The sequence below is a fragment of the Kogia breviceps genome, chromosome 12, assembly GCF_026419965.1.
Source record: "Kogia breviceps isolate mKogBre1 chromosome 12, mKogBre1 haplotype 1, whole genome shotgun sequence".
NCBI lineage: Eukaryota > Metazoa > Chordata > Mammalia > Artiodactyla > Physeteridae > Kogia > Kogia breviceps.
The window spans coordinates 13,797,655-13,817,522 of record NC_081321.1 but is presented as its reverse complement, the minus strand read 5'-3'; the positions used below and the strand labels follow the sequence as shown (position 1 = coordinate 13,817,522).

The 19,868-nt window shown below is 37.6% G+C and overlaps 1 protein-coding gene and 1 pseudogene across 1 annotated transcript in view; one reads left to right on the top strand and one right to left on the bottom strand.

The window, feature by feature from the left end:
• PLCZ1 (phospholipase C zeta 1) overlaps window positions 1-17,520 on the top strand; it is a 45,322-nt gene extending 27,802 nt beyond the window's left edge. The window contains exons 9-13 of the mRNA XM_059081578.1: window positions 137-253; window positions 1,316-1,488; window positions 4,946-5,078; window positions 16,314-16,463; window positions 17,435-17,520. Coding sequence (XP_058937561.1) covers window positions 137-253; window positions 1,316-1,488; window positions 4,946-5,078; window positions 16,314-16,463; window positions 17,435-17,520 — 659 coding nt within the window. The remainder of the gene's footprint in view (window positions 1-136; window positions 254-1,315; window positions 1,489-4,945; window positions 5,079-16,313; window positions 16,464-17,434) is intronic.
• Window positions 17,521-18,914: 1,394 nt separating this feature from the next.
• On the bottom strand, window positions 18,915-19,322 carry LOC131766838 (ADP-sugar pyrophosphatase pseudogene; annotated as a pseudogene).
• Between the last annotated feature and the right edge of the window lie 546 nt (window positions 19,323-19,868).

Below are 19,868 nucleotides of genomic sequence, written 5' to 3'. Positions count from 1 at the left end.
TTCCATGTATTGCAAATATTTCTGCCAGGACAATAGACATCAACATTATTGAAACTGTTGTAGAATTAAATAAATATATAGACATAGTAGTTTATTTGAAATCTTTGCAATGTTTTAATAAATTTCTTTTTTTTAGCCAATGAATTTATTCTTCACACCACGAAGTTCATTACCAGAATATATCCCAAAGCAACAAGAGCAGACTCTTCTAATTTTAATCCTCAAGAATTTTGGAATGTAGGTTGTCAAATGGGTATGTTACATAGGATATTGAGCTTTTTGCAAAAATAAGATAAAATAAATTCGTTTTGTGAATTAATAAAAGGTTCATGAAAAGAGCTTCCTTTGAAGAATTTTCGACCCTGGGTGTTTTGGAGTCAAGCAATGATGAATCATTGGCTTCAAGAGTTCAAGTTATTCCTAAATAGGCTGAAAAGGGTAAATCTAGATGAGTGTAGAAGCATGGAGGTTAAATTCATGAGGAGTTTGCATGGGAATTGTAGGAATGGGAAAAAGAAACCAAAAAGAGATGTAAGAGGACAATGAAGATCAAGTCCTTTGCTTGAAAGATTTGCTAAGGGCCTCTTCAAATCAAGTGACCTCTGCTTTTGTACTTTAATCACTTCTGCATTCATAGGATTGAAAAGTAAGACTACATAGCTTTGTTATTTGTCCTTGACTGACTCTCCTTATTCCAAATTGATCAACTGGTGTACCAGTGGGACTAACCAGTTAGAAAGTGCCAGGTGTTAACCCTTCTGCTGCTGAATTGTGACAAGGCCCATAGGTTTGCAGAGAGGGAGGGAGTGGGGGGTAGATGGTGGTACTGAATAGAGTGGTTGTTTACCAGCCTATATGGAGTTGTTTCTATATTTTAACAACAATTATTGCTCTGCCTGTTCCTCGCTTTCTCCTCAAGTGATTACAGTACCTCTTTAGACCTGAAAGTTTATGATACAGTTGGTGTCTTCCCTTCCAGCATTTAATGTATTGATTTTCTTTACTCTCACATTTCCTGAATGTTTTCTGACATGTACGTTGCTATTCTATAACCTATGCTGTATGCCATTTTTATTTTTTAACTCAAAGCTGTAAAATAATTTGCAGATTAAGTTTTGAAACTCACCTTCATATGTTAACAAAGACATAGCAAAAGGAAAGTTTTAAAAATCATGACTCATTTGGTTAATGCTTGCTCTTAAAATGTTCAAGGATATATAATCCATGATTGGGTTTCAGTAAACTGTTTAATTGCGTTTCTTTAGATATACCCTCTATTTCCTGACAATGTCAAAATAGTCTTTTTCTCTCACAGTGGCCTTAAATTTCCAGACCCCTGGTCTGCCTATGGATCTTCAAAATGGGAAATTTTTGGATAATGGTGGTTCTGGATATATTTTGAAACCACACTTCCTAAGAAATAGTAAAACAAAGTTTAATCCAAATAAACCACTAATGAACAGTAATCCAATCATACTTATGATAAGGGTAAGATTAATTACTTTTTCTTTTACCTTTATTGGTTATGATATAAGCTAGATAGCATGCATTAATATTTTTAGTTCTATTGATTTTCTTTAATGCCTTTTAAATTTCTGTTAATCTTTTCAGGTAATGTAGGTGGGTGGTATTTCAACATCCTTCCATATCTGAAAAATGTCTTTCTGTTGCCTTTTTGCATGGATGAAAAAATTTGCATAGTTCTAATTAGAGGAACTAGTCTAGTTGTTCTAGTTGTTGTTCTAGTGAGAAGATTGGTTGTTTCAGCCACTTTTTCAGATCCCTTCCTAATCCACACAAATCTCATTGATGTGCTTCTGTGGATTTCTTCTTTCCTTTTTAATCTATTATGCAAGCGATTCTTTCTCACTTTCATTTGTGGGTGAGAAAGAATTTCTTAATCCTCATCTCAAACTAAACATTCTCCTTGTATTCTTTTATACACATTCACTGTTTCAACCACAAACAATGCTCAAATCTGACCTCAGTTTTGGACTATAAAGGCTTATTTTTAATAGCCTACTTAGCATCCTTACCAATATTCTGTCAAACTTAAAATAACTTAAAATAATAACTTAAAATATTAAAGCCTGAACATACCTTCCTCGTCAAATCTACTTCTATTTTATTTAAATCTCAGTGAACTGAGTCAAATTCCTTGACTCAATTAACTCAGGCAAGAAAAGCGGGAGCTATTCTTGTCTTCCACTTCTCCTTCACTTCCCATGTCCGATCCATTTCTAAGTTCTGTAGGTCTCACTTTAAATGTCTTCCTTATCCATCCGCTTGATCTGATGTCATTTGTAAACTGTCTTTTTTCTGGAATCTGTTACCTGTCATCACCTCCATTCCTTGGGCTTCCTAAGGGGTTTTCAGGTAGCCTTGTCTCAGTTGTCCTGATCCATCTTCCACAAGTCAACCAGAGATTTTGCTGCAGTGCTAATCTTATCATGCCTACTTAATATTTATTTGTGTCTCCTGATCGTTTTCTTAGTCTGGCTTTGTCCTACTCCTCTAGCCTCATCTCTCACTTCTTCCAGCCTTTCAACCCATTCTGTGGACCAGTGTCCTGAGGTTGGTTCTCCCACCTCAGAGACACAGCCCTGACGCCTGGCTGGAGCGCCAAGAGCCTACTGGCCCCGGAGCTCCGGGGAGGCAGCGGGAGGGCGCGCCGCTAACCCAGCGCCGGGCCCGAAGAAGCACGCCCACCCCCGCGCCACCTCGCGGTGCCACTTAATGAAGGAGTGCGCGGGCGACGCGGAACGTCCCCCTTACCTCCCCATTCTGAAACTGTATGGAAGCCTTCTTTTTTGTCCACAGTGACTCTTCTATGTATTGCATATGCTGTTTCCTTTGATTGGACTACTCCTCCATCCTTCATCTGCCTGTTGCATTCTGACTCATTTTTCAATACTTTAAGTGTCACTTCTTTTTGCAAGCTTTTTCCTGTGCTTCTTTTGAAGTTTTCTTCTGTTTTTCCATAACACCCTATACTTGCATACATTATGGCACTTACCACACTGTAAATTATAATTATCTATTTGTTATACTTGTCTTTCTCCCCTCACTTGTCTGAGGGTCCTTTAAGGATAAGGACTGTGTGTTGTTCAACCCTTATCCACAGTAACTGGCACAAAGTATATGCTCAATACATGTAGGTTAATTGAATGAATGATTTCTTTTTCAAGTTGAGAATACTAAAGAGAATATATGTGCTCTATTATTGAGAAAGTAAAGATGGAGGATAGCTGGTATGCATAGATGTTTACAAATGCCACCTGTTTGTATTCTGAGAGGTCTCATGTAAGGGTGTAAGTGACATAGTATGAAAGAGGCAGGGTTGATGATTTTCCTAGGAAGCTGCTGCCGTAGCCATGTATGTCTTCCCCTCTTGTTCTGATTGTTCTAGGGAGCTTTGTGATTACATTATGACTTGCACAAATTGTAGAGAGCATGATTTGGGAATAAAAAGGCCTAGTTTTGCCACTAGCTTTCTTATGTCCTTGATGAAGCCATTTAACATTTCTGGTTTACTCTTTGTCAACTGTAAACAGAGAACTTTGGATTAAATCAGTTATTTTCAAGCTTATAAAAACTAAGGTATCATTTTCTAAGTTTAAAATCCCATGTATAAGACCAATAGATGAAAGCAGAACTATCTGGTTGACCACTAAGGGTTTTCTGTTTGACATCCATCCTCTGCAGCGGCCCCTGGAAGGGCTTTGTGAATCAGAGTGTACAAATTATTTGAACAATAAATTTCTAAATTCTATTTCAGTGCTCATATTTTATTATATTTAGTTATAAATTTTTTTTTGGCATGAGATGCACCTTCTCCATATTGATAAGAGTTTAGTACCTGGAGGGCCTATATTCAGCTGATAGGCCCTGGTATCAGTTGTACTAGTTTTTCACAGTCAATGTTCTTTCAAGTTACCTTGATATCTAATTATGCTTATTGATCAATGCCCTTTCCATACTGGTTGTTAAATATTTGCACAGTTACTCTGGTTTCTAGCTGATACCATAATTTGTGGATGTTGGAAAGAAAAAATTACACACTGGCACTTTTTTCTTTTCTTTTCTTTCTTTTTTCTTTCTTTTTTCACAACAATTATTTATTTGTTCCTCTTTATTATAGTCTTCAGAAATTGAAATCATGTCTCAATTTTTTACATTAGTACACTCTATAAACTAGTACACTTCAAATACTGGATTTTTTTAAAAATTCGGAGTTTGTTCCTTAAAGTAAAACAAATCTGTGCTTCACCAATTAGCTTGACTAATAGAAGACTAAATAAAACTATTATTAGTTACTTTGTTAAGCATTTTTCTGCTATCCGGTCCCTAATATATATATGAAATAATTGATGTTGTCAAACTCAGGTTACTTATGATAATATAGAAAGCAATGGGTAAGGTAAAATTTCGTGATAAATTATCCAAACATATAAATTATACTGTCAGAAAATGCTATCATAGGAAATTATGTGGTGTTTTTTCTTATATTTCAGAAGTCATATTTATAGTTTACAATTTTTTCTTGTATATATACGATATGAATTTGAAAAGAGTTCATGTTTTTGGAGTGACTCAGCCTGAATTACAGTAGAAGGGGATCATAACAATGCTTTTAAAATAAAAATATTTGTTGGACCATCAGTCTTGGAGAATGTGGATTCTATTATTATCACATATTGTTAAAATGGAATAATTTAGACATGTTCCTGGTGTTCATCTATTGATACTTGAGGATGAAAGAGTTAAAATTAAAAATTGGCACTATTTTCTACTTTCAGTTTGCTTGTTTGTTTTGGTGGGAAATGACTTAGTCAATCATGAATTAGTCAATCATGATTTTTGGAAAACATACTTTATTTTGAAATTAAGCAGTGATGCAGTTTGACATTCTGCTAAATTCTTGAATTCCCTTATTTTTATGCAGCTCATCAGTGGGATCCAGTTGCCTCCCAGTTATCATTCATCATCTAACAAAGCAGACACATCAGTGATTGTAGAAATTTGGGGAGTTCCACATGATCAAATGAAACAGCAGAGTCGTGTAATTAAAAAAAATGGTGAGCTCCTAATATATTTAATCAAACATCTATTAGACTTCTTGTTGAAAAGCTTAAAAATTATATATTGATGGAGTTTTGATACATATTTATTATTCATAAGGAAAAGGTTTTGCATTATGTTCAAGATGACCAAAGTGTTATATGCAGCAAAAACAAGGTGACAATGACTTAATATTGGCTAGAGGTATTTTCAGATTACAGATACAAAAATGTATCTGACCTGAAAAATTAGTGCTTTTCCATTTTTACTTCCTTTTTATGTTTCCTTGTATGACTGATTAAGAGCAACATTTTGACAGCTGCAAATCTACTTGGCTTCTAGGCTCTGTGTAAAATAAAGAACTTAAGATTTCTCTGATACAGCATGTTTCATAGTTTTACTTCACTACTTGAATTATTTTAGATCAGAGGTTTATGGCTTGTGACTCAAGCTAAGAATGCCATAGAAACCTACTCGTACAGTATTTGGATAAACAATTCAGTCATTTCTGCCAGAATGGAAATGTAGGAATGGAAGAAATGACTTTGGTAAGATTTTCAGTGTTCCAGCATCACATGATAGTTTAGGTAATACAGTACTGATATTGTTATTTCTTCTCTGAAGTTGAAATCATGATGGAAATTAGAAAAGTATAGATTCTTGGGGTTGACTCTTAGAATCACCTGGGAAGAGAGCTTGCAACTGATCCTTTGAGTCTAGAATCTTCTATGAGTGGATATTCCCAAAATATAGTGGACTTCATTTCAGAGTCTGGAAATATGCTCCAGGCTAAATGGCACAGACAGAGAAGCAGGTGAAGTCTTAGTAGTTTTCTTCTTCTTTGGTGATAATCCCCCCCGCCCCAAATGTCCAATGTTCAACTCCTCCCAAATCCAGAATATTCCTCCAGCATGGCCCCTAGTGCAAAAGGCATGAAAAAAGGTTTGGGAAGTTTTGCTACCTCATCCTATGTTATCAGTGGGAAGGGATATTAGTGATGACTTCCTGCCTTATTTGGCACCTCTAAGAGTTGAAATGGCAGTGTCAAGAAATGGTAACTGCTATCAGGAAGCTTCTAGTAACCTATCCCTTGTTTTCTCCATCCCCGTACTTGAATCTTCATGAAAAAATGCACAGAACATTAATTTATTCAATGCACCCCTTATATAATACTATGATTCTAGCTCCTGTTAGAAATTTGATTGCATCCCTGGGTTTTATGAGAATATCCCTACAGAAATTCAGTTTGGTTCATCAGACATCACTGGGCCCATTATATTAAAAGCCTGGTTCTAAGTATCAAAAAACCTTCAAATCTCTGTTTATTAACTGCATTCTTATGTATGTCCCAACTAATTCTATTGTAGATAGTTTATAGTTCCGTGTGAAATATGAGATATAAGTAAAACTGTTAGGAAAAAGTCATTAGTGCTTTAAAGAAAGTACAAAGAATTGTATGGAAGTGGCAAATTTGGAGACTGTTCTTGGCAAATGAGTAGAATTTTTTATAGAGATTGAGGATAAGGGAACTTTCCTTTTTCTTTTTCTTTTTTTTGGCCATGCTGAGAGGCTTGCATAATCTTAGTTCTCTGATCAGGGATTGAACCTGGGCCACGGCAGTGAAAGAGCCAAATCCTAACCACTGGGATGCCAGGGAATTCCCAAGGATAAGGAAATTTAAGGCAAAAGTAATATATGAGTGTTAAAACATGGAGAAAACAAAATTCAAACATGTTAGGGAAAAGTAAAGAAGTTCAAATGTAATGTACTTAAGAAAGATTAGTGTAAGATAAAATGAGAAATTTACCTCGGGTATGGTCATGGAAAATAGTGAAAGCCATGATAAAGTAGTAGAAACTTTCTTTTCTGTATAAAATGAATAAAATTAAAACTTTTAAACAGGGATATAAAACACTAAGAGAGTTGAGTGTTCCGGAGATCATTTCTGCAGAGTAGAGAGGACAAAGTGTATGAGAGAGAGATGAGAAATACAGAAGAGTTAGATGTGATCTCACAGTTAGAGCATGTAGAAGTCAGGTCCTAAACAAGGGCTGTGGCATCAGAAAAGGAATGGAGGATGCATGTGAGGAAGACTAGCAAGACTAAGGGTGTAGATAACCGGACAGGAGGGATTCTGAGATCACTTAGCTACTAGGGTAATGGTAGGGTAATGAAAGACATGAGAGTCTGGGAGGAAAACGATCATATTTGGGTAAGGCAGGGAAGTGATTTTTAACTATATTTTTAACTAATCAAATTTGGTATTCTGGTTTATTTTATATTTATTTATTTTATTTTGACACTAAAAGGACTTTCATATATATCTATATATGATTGTGTGTGTGTGTGTGTGTGTGTGTGTGTGTGTGTGTATGAAAGAGTGAAAGAGAGTATGGTGAAGGAGGGTTGGAGGAGGAAGAATAAATTAGTATAAGAATTTCGTGCAGACATTTTTCAGTGTCTATAAAGAATTGACTCTTAAAGCTGCCCCTATACTCCATTGAATCATTTCTTTTCTTAGGGCAAGGTAAGATGGTTATTATTGCAGTGTGAGTCAATTTGTTTAATAGTTTTACAGGTATAGACTGCATTCTGGATTACTTCCTAGTAAATGTACGCTTGTGACTACAGATGCACCATAGAAAACATAGATATGGTATAATTAGTCATAAATGGTTCAACACTTCTTGAAATGTAACTCAAAGGACAGATCTATTGAAGTAGTAGGTGTAGCATTGCCTTTGTACAATGAAAAATAATACATTATTTTTTTCTGAACTTTTGAGTTTTTATTAAATAAGAGTATATATTTGATCTGGATGTGAATTTCTTGATTCCATTCAATTATGCTTAATTTTTCTCTGATTTGGGTCACATTGTGATACAATTTGGATTTCTTGTTTGGCAAGAGAGTGCTTGGGATAATCTATTTTGCTACGGACATAAATTACTCATTGACTTTGTATTTTTTTTAACATCTTTATTGGAGTATAATAGCTTTACAATGGTGTGTTAGTTTCTGCTTTATAACAAAGTGAATCAGCTATACATATACATATATCCCCATATCTCTTCCCTCTTGGGTCTCCCTCCCTCCCACCCTCCGTATCCCACCCTTCTAGGTGGTCACAAAGCATGGAGCTGATCTCCCTGTGCTATGTGGCTTCCCACTAGCTATCTATTTTACATTTGGTAGTGTATATATGCCCATGCCACTCTCTCACTTTGTACCAGCTTACCCTTCCCCCTCTCCGTGTCCTCATCATGTTGTTTTGATGAAGCTCAATGAGTTGAAACTGAATAGAAGTAGTTCAAGTTTATGGGGAGATTATATCAGACAGGTTGGGTTAGATCAAACAACCCATACAAAGATAACACAAATTTAGTTCTAACTCATGCTTACTCAATGTCTTAGTTCAGGCTGCTACAGCAGCAAAAAAAACTATACTGGTTGACTTAAAACATTGGAATTTATTTTCTCACAGTTCTAGAGGTTAGAAATCCATGGTCACATTCTGGTGAGGGTCCTCTTCCTGGTTGGTACGCAGCTGTTTTCTTGCTGTATCCTTCTCACATGGCAGAGCCAGATTATTTCTCTTGTATGTCTCCTGATGAGGGCATTAATCCCATTCTTGGGGGCTCCAATCTCATGACCCAATTAATTCCCTGAGGCCCTGCCTCAAAATAGCATCACGTTGGGGATAAGGACTTCAGCATCTGAATAGGGGGCAAAAACATTCATTCCATAGCACTCATACAGTCCATCACACAGGGGCAATAAGCTTCTGTTTATTGGTTGTGGGATTTTTGTGTGTGTGTGTGTGTTAGTCTCTGTTTAAAACAAAGTGAATCAGCTATACATATACATATATCCCCATATGTCTTCCTCTTGCGTTTCCCTCCCTCCCACCCTCCATATCCCACCCCTCTAGGTGGTCACAAAGCACTGAGCTGATCCCCCTGTGCTATGTGGCTGCTTCCCACTAGCTATCTATTTTACATTTGGTAGTGTATATATGTCAATTCCACTCTCTCACTTTGTCCCAGCTTACCCTTCCCCGTAGCCATATCCTCAAGTCCATTCTCTAGTAGGTCTGCATCTTTATTCCTGTCCTGCCACTAGGTTCTTCATGACCATCTTTTTTTTTTTTTTTTTTTAGATTGCCTACATATGTGTCAGCATACGGTATTTATTTTTCTCTTTCTGACTTACTTCTCTCTTTATGACAGACTCTAAGTCCATCCACCTCACTACAAATAAATCAGTTTCGTTTCCTTTCATGGCTGAGTAATATTCCATTGTATATATGTGCCACATCTTCTTTATCCATTCATCTATCGATGGACACTTAGGTTGCTTCCATGTCCTGGCTATTGTAAATAGAGCTGCAGTGAACATTGTGGTACATGACTCTTTTTTTTTTTTTTTTTTTTTGGATGTTGGGGGTAGGAGTTTATTAATTTATTTATTTATTTTTGCTGTGTTGGGTCTTCGTTTCTGTGCACGGGCTTTCTCTAGTTGTGGCAAGCGGGGGCCACTCTTCATCGCGGTGCGCGGGCCTCTCACTGTCGAGTCCTCTCTTGTGGCGGAGCACAGGCTCCAGACGTGCAGGCTCAGTAGTTGTGGCTCACAGGCCCAGTTGCTCCGCGGCATGTGGGATCTTCCCAGACCAGGGCTCGAACCCGTGTCCCCTGCATTAGCAGGCAGACTCTCAACCACTGCACCAACAGGGAAGCCCAACATGACTCTTTTTGAACTATGGTCTTCTCAGAGTATATGCCCAGTAGTGGGATTGCTGGGTCATATGGTAATTCTATTTTTAGCTTTTTAAGGAATCTCCATACTGTTTTCCATAGTGGCTGTATCAATTTACATTTCCACCCACGGTGCAAGAGGGTTCCCTTTTCTCCACACCGTCTCCAGAATTTACTGTTTGTAGATTTTTTGATGATGGCTATTCTGACTGGTGTGAGGTGATACCTCATTGTAGTTTTCATTTGCATTTCTCTAATGATTAGTGATGTTGAGCATTCTTTCATGTGTTTGTTGGCAATCTGTATATCTTTGGAGAAATGTCTATTTAGGTCTTCTGCCCATGTTTGGATTGAGTTGTTTATTTTTTTGATATGAAGCTGAATGAGCTGCTTGTAAATTTTGGAGATTAATCCTTTGTCAGTTGTTTCAATGCAAATATTTTCTCCCATTCTGAGGGTTGTCTTTTCATCTTATATTTGGTTTCCTTCACTGTGCAAAAGCTTTTAAGTTTCATTAGGTCCCATTTATTTTTGTTTTTATTTCCATTTCTCTAGGAGGTGGGTCAAAAAGGATCTTGCCGTGATTTATGTCATAGAGTGTTCTGCCTATGTTTTCCTCTAAGAGTTTTAGAGTGTCTGGCCTTACATTTAGGTCTTTAATCCATTTTGAGTTTATTTTTGTGTATGGTGTTAGAGAGGGTTCTAATTTCATTCTTTTACATTTAGCTGTCCAGTTTTTCCAGCAGCACTTATTGAAGAGGCTGTCTTTTCTCCATTGTATATTCTTGCCTCCTTTATCAAAAATAAGGTGACCATATGTGCATGGGTTTATCTCTGGGCTTTCTATCCTGTTCCATTGATCTATATTTCTGTTTTTGTGCCAGTACCATACTGTCTTGATTACTGCAGCTTTGTAGTATAGTCTGAAGTCAAGGAGCCTGATTCCTCCAGCTCCATTGTTCTTTATCAAGATTGCTTTTGCTGTTTGGAGTCTTTTGTGTTTCCATACAAATTGTGAAATTTTTTGTTCTAGTTCTGTGAAAAATGCCAATGGTAGTTTGACAGGGATTGCATTGAATCTGTAGATTGCTTTGGGTAGTATAGTCATTTCACAATGTTGATTCTTCCAATCCAAGAGCATGATATATCTCTCCATCTGTTTGTATCATCTTTAATTTCTTTCATCAGTGTTTTATAGTTTTCTGCATACAGGTCTTTTGTCTCCTTAGGTAGGTTTATTCCTAGGTATATTATTCTTTTTGTTGCAGTGGTAAATGGGAGTGTTTCCTTAATTTCACTTTCAGATTTTTCATCATTAGTTTACAGGAATGCAAGAGATTTCTGTGCATTAATTTTGTATCCTGCTACTTTACCAGATTCATTGATTAGTTCTAGTAGTTTTCTGGAAGCATTTTCAGGATTCTCTATGTATAGTATCATGTCATCTGCAAACAGTGATAGCTTTACTTCTTGTTTTCCAGTTTGGATTCCTTTTATTTCTTTTTCTTCTCTGATTGCTGTGGCTAAAACTTCCAAAATAATGTTAAATAAAAGTGGTGAGAGTGGGCAACCTTGTCTTGTTCCTGATCTTAGTGGAAATAGTTTCAGTTTTTCACCATTGAGGACGATGTTGGCTGTGGGTTTGTCATATATGGCCTTTATTATGTTGAGGTAAGTTCCCTCTATTCCTATTTTCTGGAGGGCTTTTATCATAAATGGGTGTTAAATTTTATTGAAAGCTTTTTCTGCACCTATGGATATGATCAGGTGGTTTTTATTCTTCAATTTGTTAATATGGTGTATCACATCGATTGATTTGTGTATATTGAAGAATCCTTGCATTCCTGCAATAAACCCCTCTTGATCATGGTATATGATCCTTTTAATGTGCTGTTGGATTCTGTTTGCTAGTATTTTGTTGAGGATTTTTGCATCTATGTTCATCAGGGATATTGGCCTGTAGTTTTCTTTCTTTGTGACATCTTTGTCTGGTTTTGTTATCAGGGTGATGGTGGCCTCGTAGTATGAGTTTGGGAGTGTTCCTCCCTCTGGTATATTTTCGAAGAGTTTGAGGAGGATAGGTGTTAGGTCTTCTCTGAATGTTTGATAGAATTCTCCTGTGAAGCCATCTGGTCCTGGGCTTTTGTTTGTTTCAGATTTTTAATCACAGTTACAGTTTCAGTGCTTGTGATGGGTCTGTTCATATTTTGTATTTCTTCCTGGTTCAGTCTCGGAAGTTTGTGCTTTTCTAAGAATTTGTCCATTTCTTCCAGGTTGTCCATTGTTTTGGCATACAGTTGTTTGTAGTAATCTCTCATGATCCTTTGTATTTCCACAGTGTCAGTTGTTACTTCTCCTTTTTCATGCCTAATTCTATTGATTTGAGTCTTCTCCCCTTTTTTCTTGAGTCTGGCTAATGGTTTATCATTTTGTTTATCTTCTCAAGGAAGCAGCTTTTAGTTTTATTGATCTTTGCTATTGTTTCCTTCATTTCTTTTTCATTTCCTTCTGACCTGGTCTTCATGATTTCTTTCCTTCTGCTAACTCTGTGGTATTTTTGTTCTTCTTTCTCAGTTGCTTTAGGTGTAAGGTTAGGTTGTTTATTTGAGATGTTTCTTGTTTCTTGAAGTAGGATTGTATTGCTATAAACTTCCATCTTAGAACTGCTTTTGCTGCATCCCATAGGTTTTAAGTCATCGTGTTTTCATTGTCATTTGTTTCTAGGTGATTTTTGATTTCCTCTTTGATTTCAGCAATCTCTTGGTTATTAAGTAGTGTGTTGTTTAGGATCCATGTGTTTGTATTTTTTATAGGTTTTTTTCCTGTAATTGATATGTAGTCTCATAGCGTTGTAGTTGGAAAAGATACTTGATACGATTTCAATTTTCTTAAATTTAACAAGGCTTGATTTTTGACCCAAGATATGATCTATCCTGGAGAATGTTCCATGAGCACTTGAGAAGAAAGTGTATTCTGTTGTTTTTGGATGGAATGTCCTATAAATATCAAGTAAGTCCATCTTGTTTAATGTATCATTTAAAGCTTGTGTTTCCTTATTTATTTTCATTTTGGATGATCTGTCCATTGGTGAAAGTGGGGTGCTAAAGTCCCCTACTATGATTGTGTTACTGTCGATTTCCCCTTTTATGGCTGTTAGTATTTTCCTTATATATTGAGATGCTCCTATGTTGGGTGCATAGATATTTACAATTGTTATATCTTCTTCTTGTATTCATCCCTTGATCATTATGGAGGTCCTTCTTTGTCTCTTATAATAGTTTATTTTAAAGTCTATTTTTTCTGATATGAGAATTGCTACTCCAGCTTTCTTTTGATTTCCTTTTGCATGGAATATCTTTTTCTGTCCCCTCACTTTCAGTCTGTATGTGTCCTTAGGTCTGAAATGGGTCTCTTGTAGACAGCATATACCCAGGTCTTGGTTTTTTATCCATTTAGCCAGTCTATGTCTTTTGGTTGGAGCATTTAATCCATTTACATTTAAGGTAATTATCGATATGAATGTTCCTATTACCATTTTCTTAATTGTTTTGGATTTGTTATTGTAGGTCTTTTCCTTCTCCTGTGTTTCCTGACTAGAGAAGTTCCATTAGCATTTGTTGTAAAGCTGGTGTGGTGGTGCTGAATTCTCTTAGCTTTTGCTTGTCTCTAAAGGTTTTAATTTGTCCATCGAATCTGAATGAGATCCTTGCAGGGTAGAGTAATCTTGGTTGTAGGTTTTTCCCTTTTATCACTTTAAATATGTACTGCCACTCTCTTCTGGCTTGCAGAGTTTCTGCTGAAAGATCAGCTGTTAACCTTTTTGGGATTCCCTTGTATGTTTTTGGTTATTTTTCCCTTGCGGCTTTTAATATTTTTTCTTTGTAATTAATTTGTGATAGTTTGATTAATATGTGTCTTGGCGTGTTTCTCCTTGGATTTATCCTGTATGGGACTATCTGTGCTTCCTGGACTTGATTATCTCTTTTCCCATATTAGGGAATTTTTCAAATATAATCTCTTCAAATATTTTCTCAGTCCCTTTCTTTTCCTCTTCTTCTTCTGGGACCTCTATAATTTGAATGTTGGTGCGTTTAAGGTTGTCTCAGAGGACTCTGAGATTGTCCTCAATTCTTTTCATTCTTTTTTCTTTATTCTGCTCTGCAGTAGTTATTTTCACTGTTTTATCTTCTAGGTCACTTATCCGTTCTTCTGCCTCAGTTATTCTGCTATTGATTCCTTCTAGAGAATTTTAAATTTCATTTCTTGTGTTGTTCATCATTGTTTGTTTGCTCTTTAGTTCTTCTAAGTCCTTGTTAAATGTTTCTTGTATTGTCTCCATTCTATTTCCAAGATTTGGATCATCTTTATTATCATTATTCCGAATCCTTTTTCAGGTAGACTGCCTATTTCCTCTTCATTTGTTTGGTCTTTTGGGTTTTTACCTTGCTCCTTCATCTGCTGTGTATTTCCCTGTCTTCTCATTTTGCTTAACTTACTGTGTTTGGGATCTCCTTTCGCAGCCTGCAGGTTTGTAGTTTCCATTGTTTTTGATGTCTGCCCATGGATAAGGTTGGTTCAGTGGGTTGTGTATGCTTCCCAGTGGATGGGACTGGTGCCTGTGTTCTGCTGGATGAGGCTGGATTTTGTCTTTCTGGTGGGCAGGACCATGTCAGGTGGTGTGTTTTGGGGTGTCTGTGAACTTATTTTGACTTTAGGCAGCCTCTCTGCTAATGGGTGGGGTTGTGTTTCTTTCTTGCTAGTAGTTTGGCATAGGGTGTCCAGCACTGTAGCTTGCTGGTCGTTGAGTGCAGCTGAGTCTTGACGTTGAGATGGAGATCCCTTGGAGATTTTCACCACTTAATATTATGTGGAGCTGGTAGGTCTCTGGTGGACCAATGTCCTGACCTTGGCTCTCCCACCTCAGAGGCACAGGCCTGACACCCTGCCAGAGCACCAACCCTGTCCACCACACGGCTCAGAATAAAAGGGAAAAAGAAAGAAAGAAAAATAAAATAAAATAAAATAAGGTTATTACAATAAAAAATTATTTTAAAAAATTTAAAAAGTAATTTTAAAAAAAAGAAAGAAAGAAAAAAGAGAGCCACCAAACCAAAAAACAAATCCCCCAGTGATAACATGTGCTAAAAACTATACTAAAGGGCTTCCCTGGTGGCGCAGTGGTTGAGAATCCGCCTGCCGATGCAGGAGACACGGGTTCGTGCCCTGGTCCGGGAAGATCCCACATGCCGCGGAGCGACTAAGCCCGTGAGCCATGGCCGCTGAGCCTGTGCGTCCGGAGCCTGTGCTCCGCAACGGGAGAGGCCACAACAGTGAGAGGCCCGCATACCGCAAAAAAAAAAAAAAAAAAAAAGTAAAAAAAAAAAAAAAACTATACTAAAAAAAACACAAAAAACAAAAGGACAGACAGAACCCTAGGACAAATGGTAAAAGCAAAGCTATACAGACAAAATCACACACAGAAGCATACACATACACACTCACAAAAAGAGAAAAAGAAAAAATATATATATACGTCATTGCTCCCAAAGTCCACTGCCTCAGTTTGGGATGATTTGTTGTCTATTCATGTATTGCATAGATACAGGGTACATCAAGTTGATTGTGCAGATTTAATCTGCTGCTCCTGAGGCTGCTGGGAGAGATTTCCCTTTCTCTTCTTTGTTCGCACAGCTCCTGGGGTTCATTTTTGGATTTGGCCCTGCCTTTACATGTAGGTCGCCTGAGTGTGTCTGGTCACTTTTGGGAGGTCTGAGGTGTTCTGCCAGCATTCAGTAGGTGTTCTATAGGAGCAGTTCCACATGTAGATGTATTTCTGATATATTTTGGGGAGGAAGGTGATCTCTAGTCTTACTCTTCTGCCATCTTGAAGCTCCTCCTTGACTTTGGATTTTTAAATGAGCAGTTAGTCAAAAGAAGGTTCAGGAGCTGACTTGAGAGCAAACATTAGTGAGCTCTCATTCCAACAACTGTCTCTAGAGCTCTTCTCATAATAGGACCTGATATAGAAAAATGATGTTATTTAACTTCCTCATGTCTCAGTAAATGCTGGAACACAACAGTCATATTGTATGATAGTGAAATGTTTCCATTCTGAAATCTGACTCCATTTGTTTGACTTCCTGCCGGAGCACTTAATGGCTATTTATGTGAAACCCTTTGGAGCTTATGTAACATCTTTGTGGCTCAGTTTTCTCATGTGTAAATGTGGATAGAAATAAGCCTGATAGGGTTTTTGTGAGGATTAAATGAGATTATCTGCTTAAAGTTTTTAGAATATTGCCCAGAAATTGTAGACACCTAACGTGTTATTATTCCTTTCTCATTGGGTGCATTAAAAATATAAGTGCTTTAAACCCCAAGCTTTTATTATTACTATTAAAAGTGTTGAAAATAAGAATTTTAGAGAACAGATATTATGCATTTTTCTCTAGGGATGGTGTTTGATTTCTTTTTGGTTGTATCTCTTTATATTTCAGCTTTTAGTCCAAGATGGAATGAAACATTCACATTTATTATTCAGGTGCCAGAATTGGCATTGATACGTTTTGTTGTTGAAAATCAAGGTTTAATAGCTGGAAATGAATTTCTTGGGCAATATACTCTACCAGTTCTATGCATGAACAAAGGTAATATTCCTAAAAGTAAGATGATTGTGCTAATGTTTATATATAATTGGAGTTTACCAAAGACACACTTTTATATACCAAATAGCTCTCTCCATGACAGTCAGATGTAAAGGAAAATTTATGTATTGACACATATTTTCTCCCAGTGGAATTACAGAAATGTGTTCTGATACAGAAGGTGGGGTTGGGGAGTGGGATTTCTAGGAAGACTAATTAGACAAACTTGGCTTGTATGAGAATTTCTCTACATGGACATAGCTCTCTTGTTTCAGTTAAGAGTAGGCATGGGGCTTCCCTGGTGGCGCAGTGGTTGAGAATCTGCCTGCCAATGCAGGAGACACGGGTTCGTGCCCTGGTCCGGGAAGATCCCACATGCCGCGGAGCAACTAAGCCCGTGAGCCATGGCTGCTAGGCCTGCGCATCCGGAGCCTGTGCTCCGCAACGGGAGAGGCCACAACAGTGAGAGGCCCGCATACCGCAAAAAAAAAAAAAAAAAAGAAAAGAAAAAAAAGAGTAGGCCTGACTACCGTGAAGGAATGAAGGATGGGAACTGCACAGAAGGGAGAAGCAGTGAGTCTTTGTCCCACCCGAGGAGATACTGGAAGCCCAAGGCTCTCTTTTCTTGACTCTTTCCAGGGCTGCCTTGCAGTTACCTTTCAGGGGTGACTTACTCTGTGCTCCCAATTCTATCCTTATTTTTACTTTTTTACCACCATCTGAGATGTACCTAGGAAACAGTCTTTCTGAAGCAGAAGGGTGGTGGCTAATTTTGGAGACGTTGCACTTTGAGGGAGAAGTGTGAGCTGTGTGGTGTTTAGTAGGAAGTTGGGATAGAAACTTCAAATATTTTACTTTGGGGGATAGTCCTAGCTTTTATATGTGCTTACTGTATTATTTCTCAGGAGCGCTACTGGGGCCACTGTTGATGAATTTATTTTTATTGTTCTAATCAAATGTGATTCTTTTTGCAGGTTACCGTCGTGTTCCTCTGTTTTCCAAAATGGGTGAGAGTCTTGAGCCTGCTTCCCTGTTTATTTATGTTTGGTTTGTCAGATAGCAACTAATGGTGCCAGACACAATGTTAGCTGTACATCGCAATAAAACAGCCAGAATGGGTGTCCATATCTTTCTCCTTTTTTTCTAACATAAAGCAAAATAATTATTTTGAGATATTGAGCCAGTGCACTTTTAAATATGCAAAATAGAACAGTGGAAACAAAACAGAAACTTGAGAGGGTCCCGCCAGTATGGCATTCTCGTCAGCCGATTTCTTCTGCTCCTCTGCTGCTGAGGCTGCTCTTTCCACTTGCTTGTATCATGTTTAATTAGCAGAGTTTACAAGATGCTAAAATATGTCTGATTGTATAAGATAGGTTGGCAAGTATTTGGCAGTGTAAAAGAAATATGAAATCTAGGATTGTTTTAATTTCTAGACACCCACTACTGCATATTGTAGTGGGAAGGAATTAGATTCCCAGGTGCTTGGTGCCGTTTTGAATCCTGGAGAGCAATTAGCCCCTGCATTCTCAGACTAATTCTCAGATGCTGTGCACTGGATTGGGTACCCTGTAATTATACAGACATTCTTATGAGTGCATATGATTTTGATTTGCATTCAAACTGCCTCCAGACTCCGTATCTATAAAAAAGATCTACTATGGGGACTTACGTGCCTGGATCTCTGAATGAATTTTCAGTGTCTCTGAATCTGCACTAAATGCACATTGAAGGTTGCCTCTGGTCAGAGATGAGATTCCTGTGCTGTTTCATATGCTGGGCTTCTCACCATCAGCAGGACTTTGCTTTACTAAATGTCATATGTAGAGGAATATGGTTCATTATTAACTCTTTTTCAAACAACCAGGCATACTAATACTTGTTCTACCACATTGTTGCATCGTAGTGAGATGAAATCACCAGTACAATTTTTGACAAATTAGGGGGCCCTCACAGGTATTTGTTGAAATTAAATCTGAATTTGTAGCTAAAATAACAAAAACAATTCTTTGTTTGAGATGTTTACTAATGCATTATCAGTTGATGGCCGAAAAAAATATACAAAAACATCACATCTACCATGTTTTACTATTATTATGGTTTAGCCTCAGAACTAAATATTTAAAATAAAAATGCTACTGGGAATTCAAATATCCAACCCATAAGGAGTCAGATGTCCCAGATTACGCAGTGCATAGTCATTCAGATCCTTACTCACGGGCTCTCTGGATTTAAGATTAGGGTACAGTCTTCCCAGAGGGACACACAGCCAGTTCTCAGAGGCCCGCTTCTATTTTGCCAGATTACAAGAGAATCTTTACTTATTAATTATATTGCTTTCATTTTATGAAAAAGCTAATTTCAAATCTACATTAAAACTAAGCTGAATACAAACTCTTGGCGAAGGAGGCCTGGTGGTTCTGTTTACAAAAACGTGGCCACTGTCCTTTGGCCTTAAAACTTCAGGAAGGGCCCTTCAAACGGCTTCGTGTTCGCAAGTTTCAGTGCCAGAGGGTAGGAATAGAAGCTGGTGTCCACTGTCAGACGTTCATCAGCTGCCAGAGCATCAGGTCTCTTCAGCAGGCCATTCTTTGGAAAGGAAATTACTTCTGCAAAATCCCCATCTCCTGGCTTTGGCTTTGGCTTTGGCCTGACGTGTTCGGAGTCATCTCCATTGATAGTTACCGTCACAATGTGTGTGGTACAATTTGACAAACCTGGATCCATAGGTACAGGTGGGGAACATTCAGCAACATCACCCTTATAGCCAGTTTCTTCCTCAGTCTCCCAAAGAGCAGCTGCTTCTGGGCTTTTGTCGTCATCGATGAGACCCATGGGGAATTCAAGGCAGCAGCCTCCCATTGGTGGTTGGAACGGCTTCACCAGAACGGTACATTGGTAAACGAAGGGTTGTTTGCAGCACTGGGGTAACCCCATCAGCCGACTGCCCTTACAGGGCTGTATGCTTCCCAGCTTCCCAAGTTCTTGTAGATCAGTAGGATCCCTAAAAGTTGTTTTTTGAAGTGTGACCCATTTCAGAAGGATCTTATTTATAATATCTATGTTCAACCTAATAGCAGGTGGGATGTTCAACCCATTAACCCAAGGATTTAACCTTCTCTAAACCCCTAAAGCCTTTTGAAGATCTGGAATTTCATGAGGTTTAAAGACTTTGATCACATGAGTTTTGCAAGAGTTCATTAATTCTTGCAGGAGGAAAAACTTATTTCTCATTTATACCAGTAAGATTTGAAATAAGGAAGGAAAAAGGATGTATTTCCCTTTCTCATTTTTCTTCAGGTACCACTCAAACTCAGCTCACTAACTGTGAAGACAAAATCTGTCTTTTTTAAAATATTCCTAATTCGCTTGTAGAAAAATCATGGTGTTGATGAGCAGAAGAAAACA